The 14,870-nt window shown below is 35.0% G+C and overlaps 2 protein-coding genes across 2 annotated transcripts in view; both read left to right on the plus strand.

Moving 5' to 3' along the window:
- Positions 1 to 3: 3 nt before the first annotated feature.
- LOC122065804 (pimeloyl-[acyl-carrier protein] methyl ester esterase-like) lies at positions 4 to 5,619 on the plus strand (the record flags this gene model as incomplete). The annotated part of the gene is made up of 4 exons (XM_042629656.1): positions 4 to 600; positions 3,869 to 3,964; positions 5,144 to 5,211; positions 5,294 to 5,619. Coding segments are annotated over 4 exons (870 nt in total), but the record flags the coding sequence as incomplete, so codon positions are not given.
- Positions 5,620 to 9,524: 3,905 nt separating this feature from the next.
- The window catches only part of LOC122072022 (guanine nucleotide-binding protein alpha-1 subunit), a 12,347-nt gene continuing 7,001 nt past the window's right edge, over positions 9,525 to 14,870 (plus strand). Inside the window, exons 1-8 of the mRNA XM_042636534.1 lie at positions 9,525 to 9,915; positions 11,178 to 11,361; positions 11,500 to 11,572; positions 12,841 to 12,878; positions 13,206 to 13,295; positions 13,470 to 13,547; positions 13,746 to 13,853; positions 14,003 to 14,104. Of these exons, the coding sequence (XP_042492468.1) occupies positions 11,275 to 11,361; positions 11,500 to 11,572; positions 12,841 to 12,878; positions 13,206 to 13,295; positions 13,470 to 13,547; positions 13,746 to 13,853; positions 14,003 to 14,104 (576 nt within the window). The 5' untranslated portion in view covers positions 9,525 to 9,915; positions 11,178 to 11,274. The remainder of the gene's footprint in view (positions 9,916 to 11,177; positions 11,362 to 11,499; positions 11,573 to 12,840; positions 12,879 to 13,205; positions 13,296 to 13,469; positions 13,548 to 13,745; positions 13,854 to 14,002; positions 14,105 to 14,870) is intronic.

The raw sequence follows: 14,870 nt of genomic DNA on the forward strand, positions 1-14,870 counted from the left end.
TTATATGGTCTCTTTCTCCGGCGTACTTACACGGCCGCAGGTCTCTCTCCGGCAACCGTCGACGTCGATGAAGAAACAACCATCCATTACTGGGGACCTCGACCTGGTTCACGATCAAAGGAAAAGCCAGCACTTGTTTTAATCCATGGTTTCGGTCCAAGCGGTGTATTTCAATGGCAGCAACAGATTCGATCGCTATCTGCTCAATTCGATCTATACGTTCCCGACCTCGTATTCTTCGGCGGATCAACAACCAAATCATCCGAAAGATCCGAGATTTTCCAAGCGGTTTCTCTTGGAAAGTTGTTTGAAAAATTAGGCGTGAAGCGATTTTGTGTTATTGGAACGAGTTATGGTGGTATGGTGGCGTATCATATGGCATCGATGTGGCCGGAAAGAGTAGAGAAAGTTGTGATTGCGAGTTCTGGTGTGAATATGGTAAAGAAAGATCAAGAGGAGTTGTTAGAAAGGGCAAAAGTCAAGGCGATTGAGGATCTAATGCTGCCGAAGACGGCGGCGCAATTACGAAACTTATTTCGACTTGTGGTTTTCAAGATTCCTCCGGTGTTACCAGATTTCTTCCTCAACGATATACTTCACGTAAGCGATTTCTTATTTCTCATCTCTTTAATTTCTCCTCTTCCGTACGTTAATGTGAATGTTTAGCATCGGATTAGTCTTAATCTTCTGGTAATTAGCAGTTGTTCTTCCTTCCTACTCTATGATTACCGAAAAAAAAAATCTTCTCTACAAACCTCATTACTGTTGTCCATAGTAGTTAACCATAATGGAAAGGTCACAACCAATCTTAGAAAGTGTTCTAACTATGCATTTGCCGAGCGCAGTACTGAATCCGGGATCAGTGGCCCTAGAAAAGGATTCCATAAAGATAATGATCGGCCTGGACCGGACATTCTGCCATGATTTTGCTTATTTTATTTTATTTTATTATTATTTTTTTTAAACCCCCGCTCCTTACTGTTCCACCTATACAGGATCGACCAGGTATCGTCCGATCCGGGATCGATACCTCGCTGCCTCAGTTCGAGCCTTCTATTCTTCACCTCCCCTCCCCCAATTGATAGGACCGAATAGGTACCAAAAATAATAATCAAAGTTTGCAGTGACTGGGGTTAAACAGGTTTTGGGCCAATAATGGGTTGGCCTTATAGGTTCATAATATGCATGAAAGGTTGTATCTAATACATGAGGTTCCTGCATGTATAAGGTATGGGGACAAGAACTTCGCAGTTTCACTTCGAAAATGTCGAGAGACTATTTTGAATACTTGATCATTAGATTGTAACATTCATATCTTACCATTGGATCAAACATGTCCTTATCATTAGTTTTTATATCTATATTATACAAAAAGAAATAAAAATTATTACATATATATAAAGAAAAAAAGATGTTTATAAAGCAACGTGATCTCTACATTTAAACATACACAGAGGTAAATAATCATCTTGTATGTATTCGTGAAAATCCCAATATTTCTTCGTGTATTCCTATTAGTGTCCATGCTTTTCTTAAAAATTTCTTACAGATTTTTTTTTTTTAAATATTTATAAGTTTAAAAGTATTGATTTTTTCATATTTGTTTATTTTTCTTTTGCTTTTTATTAGATTTTCCGGGTTCGACTTTCATTTCAATTAAGTCTGATTTGGTATTTTTCGTCTAAAAGAGAAAGTCAATTCTGATTTGGTTTTAGTTTTTACGATTTCATAAAACCCCAACTGGAACCGAACTTACTAGAATTCGGTTTGATTTGGACTGAATCAGTACTCTGTCGGTCCCACTAATGTGTTTTGCCTAAAAAAGTTCCCACCAATGTGCACTGAAAAAATGACACCTCCTGACTGGAGAGTTCCAATAAAGACAAATAAGAAAGATATCTCTGACCTTTCAAATCAATGAAGACGATCCTTCCACGTGGTGTCTAAAAGGCGACAAAGTTAAAGCATGAGAATATCGCCCACTGGTTAGGTATTGACGTATTGTTTACAATATCCTGAACGTTTTTTCTTTTTGGTAGACGATGTCCTGACCTTAAGGCTATTATGATGGGGAAATGATTTTTTTCCGGGAACGTAGTGTTATACTGTTATATGTCTCCGTCTCTCGTTCTCGTCCCCCATATAAAGTTGGAATGATTTATCTACCCTTTGAAATGATTTTTTTTTTTAAGTAATCATTGATTGTTTCCTACCAATATAAGTTACTATCTTTCTACGATGGGAAAAATTTTCCATGAAGATTCTCCCTGTGATATATATATATATATATATTTCTTTATTTTACCTGCACGAAAAAGAAAATTATGTCTTCATCGATATCCGATAAGTCTATTTAGATGAGATTTTTTAATTTTATTTGTGATGTCATCTTTTCATATTATTCATGTAATTGATCCTATTTAATTGGGATAAGCTTTGTTGTTATTGATATTCAATAAGGATTTTCTACTTTGGTTCATAGTTCACACAGCCTTAAACCTTTAAAGGCTTGTTACTTCTATAATCTTTTTTTTTTTTTTTTGCGGGTAAGTTGGTCCTTCAGAGAGAATTAGTGAAGAGAATATAGGAAAGGATCCTATATTCTGTTTTCCCCCCCCCCACCCCTCACAAAAAAGAAAAAAAAAATCTTTCTATCCCTTTCACCATCTTTAGGCTATGTTTGGTAGCCAAGAGAAGAAAAGAAAAGAAAAAAGAATCTAGAAAAGAAAAGAAAATAAAAGAGAAAAAAAGAGAAGAAATGGTGAGAAAATAAAAAAAATATGTATGTTTGGTTACCAAGAGAAGAAAAGAAAATAAAAGAAAAAAATTTTAAAAATTTGGAATTTGAAAAGAGAGATAGATACAGAGGAAATCATTGTGTAATCATTCATTTTTTGTCTTATTAACTTTTCATATTTTCTCACGTTTTCTTGTGTTTTTGGCAAGAAAATTTTTAGGGGAGCAAAAGAAAATTTCACAATTTCCAAGAGGAATTTTGAATTTGAAATGGAGAATCTTCTCTTGGGCAAAAAAATACCAAATGCAAAGAAAAATTCTTAACCCGAGGAAAAAATGTACAAAAAATGTACTTTTTTCTTTTCTTCTCTTGGCTATCAAACACAACCTTAGAGTCTCATTGGTGGAAAAAGAAGAGATGGCAATCTAGGTGGAGCAAGTGGGTGAGGGTTTTCATCATATTAAAAGTAAATGATTAGTTGTCATGAGTCAAATCATTAGAAATGAATGTTGTTCAGCATTTATTCTTGAACTTAGTTTTCCTTCCTTCCTTAAAAGAAAAATGTCTTTATCAATGGTCGATGGGTGTCACGGAATGGTGATGAGCATTTATTTCCTTTGATGTATAAAAGATGAAAAAGGATGACCTAACATTTGTAGGTGAACCTTTCACTTAGGTAAAGAAAAACTTTCTCCTCTACTCTCTTTCGTTTAATAATCAAAATTCATTATTTTTAAATTAAATAAATATTTTAATTTTTTAAAATTTTTAAATTTTTTTTTTAATATTGGCCAAACCTTTTCTTTTTGTTTATTTGCCTTCCTCTCCCCATTTGCAATCTATGTCTTATTTCAAATCGGATGTGACACTAACTTTTTCTTTTAAGGGTTCCACTTATTTCGACATAAAATGGGTGGAAGGGGGAACCATTTATTTATGTAGAATATATATATATATATATATATATTTATTTATCTATATGTTGATTGAGCAGTGTAGATGAAGATTTGTTGATAAAACCAATTCGTAATCACCATTACACACTAGAACTAGGAGATTTTCCTGTTCCATCTCTAGTGTTCACAATTGCTCAAATTGAACAACATTTAATCTAATGTTTTGTGATTGTAGACATTATTTGCTGAAAACAGAGAAGAGAGGTTGGAAGTTCTGAAGAGTCTAACAATTGGGCGTGATGACAAGCCACAAGTTTCTTGTCTTCAACAGGTAAGTGACTAATGATTCGATGTTTTTCATTTTAATTAGGGATGAGTTTTTCTTCACCCACGGTGAAGATAAAACATATTAAGTGCAACATCTTGATCTTTGGATTGAATTGGGAAGGTTGTTTTTGATTTCGTAAGAAACTCACCTGTTTGAGGGGTTCAATCATAAGATCACATCCTGATGGATGAAGATATTCTCTTTTAATACTAGTCGGCTAAAAACTCTCATTTTCGTATTATTGGTCCTTCCTATGGTTTTTCAAGTGGGGTGAAAGGTGATGCCTTCAAGCTAACTCCCATTCTATACTACATTTAACGACAAAACAAAATCAATCTTTCAGACTCAATGAATTGTTTTGTTTGATTTTGATTGCTAACTAACAACAAACACAACACCAATAATAATCAGAATAAGGAAAATGATCAATCCACCTATTTTACTGGTTAATGTTATGAGCATAGTTATCACGATGTCTAGGCAATCTAAGGTGTTAATTATACTTCATCATATCTATTATTCACATAAACATGTTAGGTCCATCATCCTCTTTAAGCAATGCTTTGAGAGAGCATGTCCTAAGCCATAACCAAAAATCCAAAAATAAAGGCAAGCCTTATACCAAAATGTCTAAATGTTTGTAGCCATTTGTGCCAAGGTTAGGGGTGTCAAACGGTCTATTCGGTCTGGTCTCATTTGTCATAATATATATATATATATATATATTTAATAATATATATCAGGGTTTCCTAGTTTTGCTCGGTATGGTTGATTTCGGTCTTTTAAGGGTTTATAGAAATCAAAACCAATACCAAACTGATAAGGAATTCGGTCAGCCCGATTGAATTGTCTGCAACTCTGCATGTCCTACTTCAGGGGCTAATCTCAAATATATGACTCATCATCCAGTTATATTTTTCCCCCATATTTTCAAGATGTAAACAGTATATTCCCTCTTGTTAAAAAAGGGTTCCATTTTAATCCATAAGAATGTTAGCACCATCTAACCCAAACTGAATGGTTCACTCATTTTGGATCTAACGGTTGTGTGTTGTTCGGTCCAATTTGTGGTTCATGTTGGTTCAGAAAAAGTCATGTATGGTCTAGACAGGTTCAGATTGGTTTCAAAACATCTTATATTATCAAGGCTTTATGATGATGAAGTGTTTGTATTGGTTGTAGGAGGCCTTGATTGTTTGGGGAGAGCATGATCAGATATTCCAATTGAAGAAGGCTTCTGAGCTTAAGGAGTATGTTGAGACAATTAACCCCTCCATCATATGCGCTTGACATGAATAAATTGATGTTTAAGATTAATTGTTTTTAATGCAGGCTTCTGGGAGAAAAGGTTCAATTGGAAATATTGAAGAACACATCTCATGTGCCCCAGATTGAGGATCCAAGCCAATTCAATGCCGTTGTTAAGAAATTCTTATGTTAAAATTCTACTTCCCTAAAACCAATTTGCATGTGGTAGTTATCTATGTAACAATGGAACGAAGGTAAGACTTCTGAAAATCACAAAATAAATGTAATGTTTAAATATAAATTGTTTATTCCCACTGAGAGCTGGACGGTGCACTGTAATGTTTACAAAACTGCTACACATGCAGTCATACACTGATGTGTGTTAATACAGAATTTGGTATTTGATTGAAGGGATCAAGGTACGCTAGGTCTCTCTGCCCTCATATGTATGAAATCGTTTTGTAACATTTCATTGGTACACTCCTTTATGTTGCTTGCTTAGAAAACTATTTCTTTTCTTTTTTTATAACAACCGAGGGTATTTTGCAAAAAATGAAAAAGAAATCTATTGCTACTTTGTGCGAAAAAGCAGTAAATAGGCATTAGCAACAATGTATCCAACAATGATAGTTTGGTAAACAAATTGATAATTTAATTGACATACATTTTTCCAAATACTCTATTCAGTGATTTTAACCCTGGCACTCAAGGTTGAAGTAATGGGTATCTATATCGCTCTATGGATCAGCCTGGATCAGACGGTTTTACCTTCACTTTTGGTAGGAATTTTTCTACCAAGTTGGTGGCATACTGTTCTCTTTTGAACTTTGAAGCAAGACATATCGTCTATTATTTGGATGAAAATTGAAATGTTCATTATTGTAAGAGGCTTGTCAGAAGACTCAGAACACGTAACAGAGCTGAGAGCTAGGGAAGTTCTTGTTGCCACAGTTATGTGCTTCCGAGCTTCACACCTGCTATTACGTGAGATAAACAAATTGGCGACCTATGAGCATACATAATCTTGAAGTATCGGGAAGTTTTCCTCCACCCATTGAGGATGGTTCACGCATCGGCCCGATTCAAGTGTTAATTTCGGCATCAAATAAAATTGGCATTGATTTGATAATTGATTAGCTGAATATTCAGCCCATTCAATGTTAGCGTAATGAATATACAGATTCCAAGAGAAATCTCTTTTCGTCCTATGAAATTTAAGGTGTATGATGTTTTATATTTGATTCTTTGCAGCAGAGCGATAGAGACTCAATTTAACTTAGGTTAACCGAGGTCGGAGGCAGACCTACGTCAATGTAACCTTTCCCATATTTGAAACGCTTTTTAGTAGTATTACTTTGGGATTATAAGAAAAATAATGAATTAGAACATATGGCATCATCTCATTATTTTCCTATCAAGAAAAAAATATGGCAGACTATCTGATATATATATATATATATATATCAGTTGATGAAAAACCGCAGTGCAAAAAATAAAATAAAAATGTTAGGTCTTTGACACAGTTCGAATCATTTCAATAATGATAGTTTAAATAGACACTGAGGTTCTTCTTCTTATCAAATTTCAGTCAAACCGAATTTGTTCAATGCGTTAATTGCAAAACAGAGCATTGAAAAGGCATGATGGACATACATAGTTTAATCAGAAAAAGATATCTGCTAATGAATGAGAGGGTATTTAATTGAATAAAGCTTTAGATTTTGACATTTTGCTGGTCCAAAGTCCAAACCATGTCGTCTCTATGGATTTTTTTTTTTTGTTTTTTAAAATCTAATCATTTAAAATTCGTATTGTCTATTTTCATTTTTTTTCCTTTTTAAAAATATTTAACTTTTTTTGTTTTTATCATTAAATATTCAACTTTTTTTTTTTTCATTCTATTGGAAATTTGTATAGTTTAATTGTTTAAACATGTTGTAACCAAAAAAAAAAAAAAAATCCTTTCCATTTTTACTAACTATGGTTTGAATCGGAATTGACAAACCCTAAGTTCACTTATCCTAAGGGTGCCAACAAATACAATATTTGGTACAATACAACAGGTCAAGAGTCAATATATCAAAACCCTACCGTAGAAAAATACCTACATTTATATATTGATACTGTATATAAATATGGTTTGTATTCAATATCAATATGATTTATCATTTATGTATGTAAGTCAATAATTTGATATCATATTTAGTAATTCCATACATCTTCAAACTGTTTTATCTTAAATACCAATAATGTTCCATATCAAGAAAAAAAAAAAATAAATCATTCCAAAATCGTACCATATCTCCGAGTACAATTTCAATATAAGGTAATTCGTTATGATTTTGATATTAGCATTTAGCACTAGCATCGAATTGACACCCTTAAATTATTCCCTTCTCTCTTTTTTTTTTTTTTTTTTTTTTTTTTGTGTGTTTTACAGCAAGGTAAATGGAATCGACTAAAAATATGCATAGAACTCATTTATTGTCCTTTTGGTCATCAAAAGTGTGAAAAGTGGAAAGTGAAGTAAACTTATCTCTTGTAGCTTACTCTACAAGATTTTTGTTTAAAAATGTTAAAATTTTGTGATCCTAGTCAATCTATGCCTCTATTCCCTTTCTCTTTCCGGTAATTCCATTTATTCCAATTCCTATTTGATTTCAATTGAAAATAATGGCCAAAGTAGTAATTTCAAATTGCCAAGAAGGAAATGTTCCACCAAAAAGAATGAGGAGGAGCCACTACTGTTCCCACCTGAATCATTGCCTTGCATTACAAGTAGCCTCTTCAAGATATTTAGATTGAGGTTTGAAACTTTTGGGTCTCTTTGAATGAATGTTTTTTTTTTTTTTGTTGGATCCTAAAGTCATTTACTCACATGTTTAAGTTTGATACCTCTAAGAGATTTTTGTGCAAAAATGTTAAAATTTTGTGATCCAAGGCAATCTATACCTCTACTCCCTTTCCCTTTTTGGTAATTCCATTTATTCCATGCCTATTTGATTTGAATTGAAAACGACAGAGATTGGTCCAAGTACCAATACCAAATTGGTCACGAAAAGAATCTACCCCAAAAGGAATGAGGAGGAGCCACTACTGTTCCCATCTAAAACATTGCGCTGCATTACAAGTTGCCTTCTCAATATACTTAGATTGAGGTTTGAAAATTTTTAGGTCTCTTTACATAGATTTTTTTTTTAGAACCTAAAGTCTTTTACTCAGATGTTTAAGTTGGATTAAAGTTTGTCAAGTAATAAAACAAAATTTGAAAAAAACTCTAAGAGATCTTGAAATGTATCTGATCAAATTCGGTGAGATTCAATTCTGGGTACCTACTTTTAAGTGGAAACCTTCCTCCACATACCTTTATGAAGTGGTTTGGGATCATGCCGAGCAGATTTGCACTAGTCCTTTGTATCTAGTTTGGTTGATTTTGATTTCAATTGATTCAGTTTGGTTTGATTTTCAACTAGTTTCACAATGATCAAATCGATAAGAATGCACTACAATATAGGTTTTCCAAAGAGGTTTCAACTGATCCAATTGATTGGGACTAGAAGTTAACACCCTATAACATGGATCCAGATCATCTACAATGCCGACATCATTGAGTGAGGGATTATCACCCTTAAAAAAAAAGGAAAAACGGAAAAAAGGAAAGACCCTAGTGATCACACACTCATTGGGTTATTATCGGCAAAATAAGAATTCGGCTTCTCTCTAATTAATTAGATGCCTAATTAGTAATCAAAGGATTAAGAGGATCCGAGATAATAGACATGCATCCGAGTACATGGATTCTACTAATTTTTTTGTTTTGTTTTTTAGTTTTTTTTTTTCCTGATGAATACATGGACCCAACTCTTAGATTACTGATTGGGCGGTCAATTAATTGGAGAGGATTTTTTCCCAGATTGAAGACAAATCTTTTATTCGTTTTTCATCTCATACTTTGAATACCATAATATTTTATCAGAAAAAAAAAAGGTTCTCATGTCCATGATACTTTTCTAAGGACAACTATTGGTATGGGCGTCGTGCGGCGTTCAGATCAGATTTTTCTTCCCATACTGACGCCGTGGCAATCCTTTACTTTATTTTTTTGGTCAAACATTTCTTTTGACCGTTCAAATTAACAAGGGAAGAAATGAGTCCTCGAACTCAACGATCAAGTTTGACTAAAAAAATGCTCGTTAAGACAGACCGTCCGATGGATAAGAATAATTATCCTGAATCATACGTAATATAATTACTATACTCCCTGTTCTACAGGATCCATTGGGTGTTTTCCCTTTTATGGGACTGGGAGGTTACAGGCGCAGACGGAGCTAGAAATTTGAAGAGGGGAACTGAAGAAGTACAGACCACAGCTGCGTACAATTCTGATTTTTTATTACTTTGACTGAAGAGAAAGCGTTCAGCTTTCGGCGGTTCTCTCTCTATCTCTTCCTCTGCAGATTTAGCAGCGAAGAGAAGAGAAGCGTTGTTCTCTCTCTCTCTCTCTCTTTCTCTCTATCTTCCTCTGGAGATATAGCAAGAACTGCTTCACAGCCGCCCAAATCTATTGTTAAGTAACAGTGATACTCTATCGGCGCTTTCTTTCTCTCTGCCCAAATCTCTTTGAGGTGTGGGTGAGAGATTGTTTGAATTCCAACTCAGTATGCTGGTTTTGGGGAATCGTTTAGGTGATATTGCTCTGTTTACAGGTAAAAAGCTGGATCTTCGGCATATGGTTTTGCATTTTTTTTTATAAACCCGTTTCTTGTCGTTGGAGATCTGTTGCTACTGTAGAAAATTTATATTCTGGTATACTATTTTTATTTTCTCGACTGATCTTTGTGAGTGTAAATCGAGATTCCCGTGGTTCTCTTTTTGTCTAGAATTGTTTGATGATCTCGTTGAATTTGAAATCATGTTTTTTTTTTTTTTAGTTGGAACTCTTGGAACAAACTGATATCACTGTTGAATTATTTCAAGTATTAGAAGTCTACATAATATGCTATACTAATTTGATGGTTCTTGTATGCGAAATGATAAATAGTTTGAACTTCATTTTTCATCCTTACATTATTAATTTATTATATAATTTTATGATGGAGTTGTTGAAAGGGTTTTCCATACATTCACGAAAAGTTTTTAGAATGCCCCAAGTATTCCTTGGTACTATCATCATTGTTTTGAATTGTTATAGAAACTAGTACATTTAATTTGCAAATTTCAGCCGACGGGGACTTGGTTCGTGCTTAGAGAGAGTGGAGGGGGGGGGTTAAAATTTTGTGGACATTTAGTCCTAAGGCCCCCTACTCGCATGTCCACTTTCAGCACAGATGAAGTTTCCCAAGTGGCAAAACAATGCATTGAAAAATCTGATACTACCAAAAGGGTGCATGGACTGCAGAGGGTTGCATGGACATACATGGGAGGCTATGCAATTACATGGGGGGGTAAATGATGGAATTTGAGGCTGAATTTTAACACATGGAAAATTCAGACCATTCCTAAGATATACAAGACGATATGAATAAGACTAATCACACTATGTATACCAACTTGAATAGCGCAGTTGTGTTGATAGATTCTGCAATAATTGGTATAAGTTCTATGCTCCCGGCATTGTCACATACTGTAATCTAATTTATGATTATGTAGCCCATGTTCTGTTACCACTGTCTACTGCAACATGAAAGAGTTACCTCTTCCATATGTGTAAAGCTGAGTAGCAGAAATCATGGCTTATAAAAACCAACTTATATCCATGGAGTCAGATATAAGATGATATGAAACGGATATTAGTTCCTTTTTCTTTTTCAAAAGAACAATTTCGGTCTCTTAAATGAAATCCCTTTTCCCTTGCACAAAATCCACTTAATTATTACTTCCCATTTGTTTTAACACTACTTTTGTACCTTTTTTTTTTAGTTGTTACTTGCGTCTTGTACATCATTATAATTTGTAGCGGTGTCAACAGGTAACAGTGGATACAATCTTTGGCTACTTTCTGAAGGAGAATTGTCAAGTATCAGAAGATCCTCGGTACAACTGGTGCAGTTTTACTAGCATTGCCTATGCTATCTGTTGTGATAGAAAGTATGGGCTCACTCTGCAGTAAACACCCACGTCTCAGTGAAGCTGATGCTGAAGAAAATGCTCAGGTGGAAATTCTGTTATAATAAGATCGACGCTTCATGGCATATTTAATTTGCAATAGAGAAAATATGCAGAGCCCTCAATATTTTTGTCTTATCCATTTGATAGATGACTTTCAACATGCCACTTTGAATATTTTTCAGGCAGCAGAAATTGAGAGGCGTATTGCTCTGGAAACAAAGGCGGAAAAGCACATCCAGAAACTTCTACTGCTTGGTATGAATAATCTGTACAATGGTTATTTTTACCTTATCTGCCATGAATGTAGTTGTTGTAGTGAAATGGTGTTCTAGTTTCCAAGGCGTCCAGGCGCCTTAGTCACCTTGTTGGTTTTGCCTTGCGTCGAGGCTCAATGCCATGACAACTATAGTTCTTGTAAGCTCCATGTCTCTAACTAACTAATACTTTTTGCAACTATTTGTGGTCAACTATGTAAATCCTGGTCTAAAATTGTGTTGCATTTTATTTGAATCACATAGCCAGTGTGTGACATTTCATGTAGCTGCAATATATAGATTAGTTACAGACTCATGTAAGAATTAGAACTGTAATTGCCTTGGTATCTCCAGGGCATGCCTTGATGCCCAAGGTGACCAGTCACCATATCTTTCAAGGTGCCCATCCCCAGATGAAGGTAACATACCTGTAATATGGAAAACATGTTTGTGATATGGAAAAATATGTGAAATATGGAAAATATACCTGTAATATGGCACACTCAACAGGGTACCATAAAAAGTATGATAAAACATACAAGTTACAGGCAAGCTGAAATGTTTCCCCTGGGGCTGAGGGATGACACAGATTTCTCACCTATGAGAATTTCAGGTTCTCTTTATTTGTTTACCACGCAGCTTATTGCTCAAACTGTCTGGTTATCTTTTGAACAGTTAATTTTATCAACCATTTCATTACCTCATTCCCTTTGGAAGGCTGCAAAAATTTCTGGAATGGTATCTACCGTTCTGTCACTTTCCTTTCTGTGTACAACCAACTGCATGCTCTGAAGATAGTTTGTTTTGGTTGAATGTCCATTAAGCCTAGTTATAGGGCGGTTTGGCTGAATGCCTTGTTTAGCATAGTTATCATGTGCCAATACCCAGTAATATCAGTGCATATATGCACTTTCTCTTTGCAAGAGATGAAAGTGAATGCACGGTTGCCAAGTGAAAGTAGGATTCTAAAAGCTCCGACCCTGAACCTATAAGGTATACTGTACCATATCCTACAGTCGCAACCGCGCAAGGTGGGGTTTACTTGATCTGCCCCATTGCCATTTCTGTTTCCAAGCCTCACACTTGGGATAGGTTGCGTTAGTCTGACTGTTTATTTTTTGTTGTTGTTTTTTATTTATTTATTTTTATTTTTTTTATGGACATTGTTTGGTTGATTTTTTTAAATTTTTTAGAATCTTGCTTTGCTGCATTTTTATAGTCTTTTCTTTCCCTGGTTATCTCATTATAAACTGTCTTCTTGGTGTTAAGGGTCTGGAGAGTCGGGGAAGTCTACTATTTTTAAGCAGGTCAGATATAAATTCCTTCTTATCCATTTGGACAATCTGAAATATATTTTATGGGAAAAGGTTCTCTGAGCTGCCAGGGCAAGGTACGCTAGCACTTGTGTCTCTCTCTCATCCTTACATGAAATGACCTTGCTGCCCTCCACTGTCCGATACCACCTCATTGGTGCATTTCCTACGCCGTTTGCTCAGAGAACCCTCTCACATATTTTATTTACTTTCTATTTTACTCTGCATTCTAAATTTGCAGCTGCTTTATTAAGGAAAAAGCAAACAAGTACACTTTCTACAATGCTTCCTTCTGAATTTTTTGTTCATGCTGTTCTGCAGATAAAACTATTGTTTCAGACTGGCTTTGACGAGGCAGAGCTAAAGAGCTATATACCAGTCATCCATGCCAATGTGTATCAGACAATTAAAGTACGCATTACGCAATACTAGAAAGGGTGTGTTGGTTTTTTTCCCTTTTGCAAAATATGAAACCATTAATATTAAGTGTCAATTTCTAGAGGAGACATGAGAGTTTTTTGTGATTAGATTATTTATTATCCATTATTCTTGGTGCTAATTGGACATATTATAAATTTCCAACAGATTCTGAATGATGGCTCCAAGGAATTTGCACAAAATGAAGAAGATTCATCAAAATACATTTTATCAGTTGAAAATAAGGTCTGGCTGTCATTCCCCCGTCTCTCTATTTATACTACTTTCTTTTCTGGAATATTCAACAATTTGGAATTTATAAAAAAAGTTCATAATCTTTGGTTATATGGTTGTGTAATGGCCACTATGTTCCATCTGCTCAATCATGCATTTGAGATTCCCCTCTTTGGTAAGTGAGACATATGTCCTATATTCTGATATCAGGATATCGGGGAGAAGCTATCAGAAATAGGAGGCAGGTTGGACTATCCACGCTTGACCAGAGAGCTTGCACAGGAGATAGAAACTTTGTGGAAAGATTCTGCAATTCAGGTGTCTTCTATTTTACTAAATCGCCAATTTCAGTCTTTAACCTGGTGCTTTTGTTCTTCCTTCTATCCCTTCTTTGATAATGTCGATCTTATCGTTCTACTATATGTAGATGAGCCTTCTCAGTGACTAATTTTACCACCTGCATGTAGGAAACTTACACACGTGGAAATGAACTTCAAGTTCCAGATTGTGCTCACTATTTCATGGAGAATTTGCCGAGATTATCTGATGTGAATTATGTCCCAACAAAGGTCTCATACTGTAGAATTGATAATTCTATTTTCTATTTCCTTCTGTTTTTCCACTAAATAAAATTGGAAGAGCAGTCAGCTGGAGTATGGGGATGATGTGCTCTGATTTCAGCAACTACCTTTTGTGAGAATTTGCATTTCTAGTGGGAGTATTCTCTTAGGGGTAAATTTTCCCTGCATGGTAGGATAAGCGATGCAGTAAATTCTAAGCACCTGTCTAGCTCTCTCTCCTGCATGACCAAAATAAGCAGTTGGACCCTCATTTAGGTGATCCTGCCAGTTTTACATCGACATTTTTCTATGATTTTAATATTTTGATTTGGATTATGTAGATTGATCTGGACAACCTTTACCATGTAACCCTAGATGGCCAGATCTTGTTTGCTATGTTCCTTTATCTTTTTTGCCTTTTTTTGTGGTGAAATTTTATAGTCGAAACATTTACTTCGTGAAACGGTGTATACTGAATTAGCTTCCTTTAGGCTCCTCTATGATGGTTTTGAAGCATCTCTATTTGTCTATGATACAAGAATTTATAACAGGATGATTGTTAGAACTCAGTTGACGTTTGAAGTCCAGATGATTGTGACCTCCATATCCGCTGGTCTGCATATTCATCCTGTTTTCAATGATTTCATAGCTGTCGTAGTTCCTCCATTTTCTTCTGGAATGTTTGTTATGGATCACATTAATTAGAAAATGCTACTTCTGAATTCAAACTCTCCAGATGTACTGCCCTTCCTCTCGCCTCTCGCCTCTCGCCTCT

This window comes from Macadamia integrifolia, chromosome 2 (genome assembly GCF_013358625.1).
Source record: "Macadamia integrifolia cultivar HAES 741 chromosome 2, SCU_Mint_v3, whole genome shotgun sequence".
Lineage (NCBI taxonomy): Eukaryota > Viridiplantae > Streptophyta > Magnoliopsida > Proteales > Proteaceae > Macadamia > Macadamia integrifolia.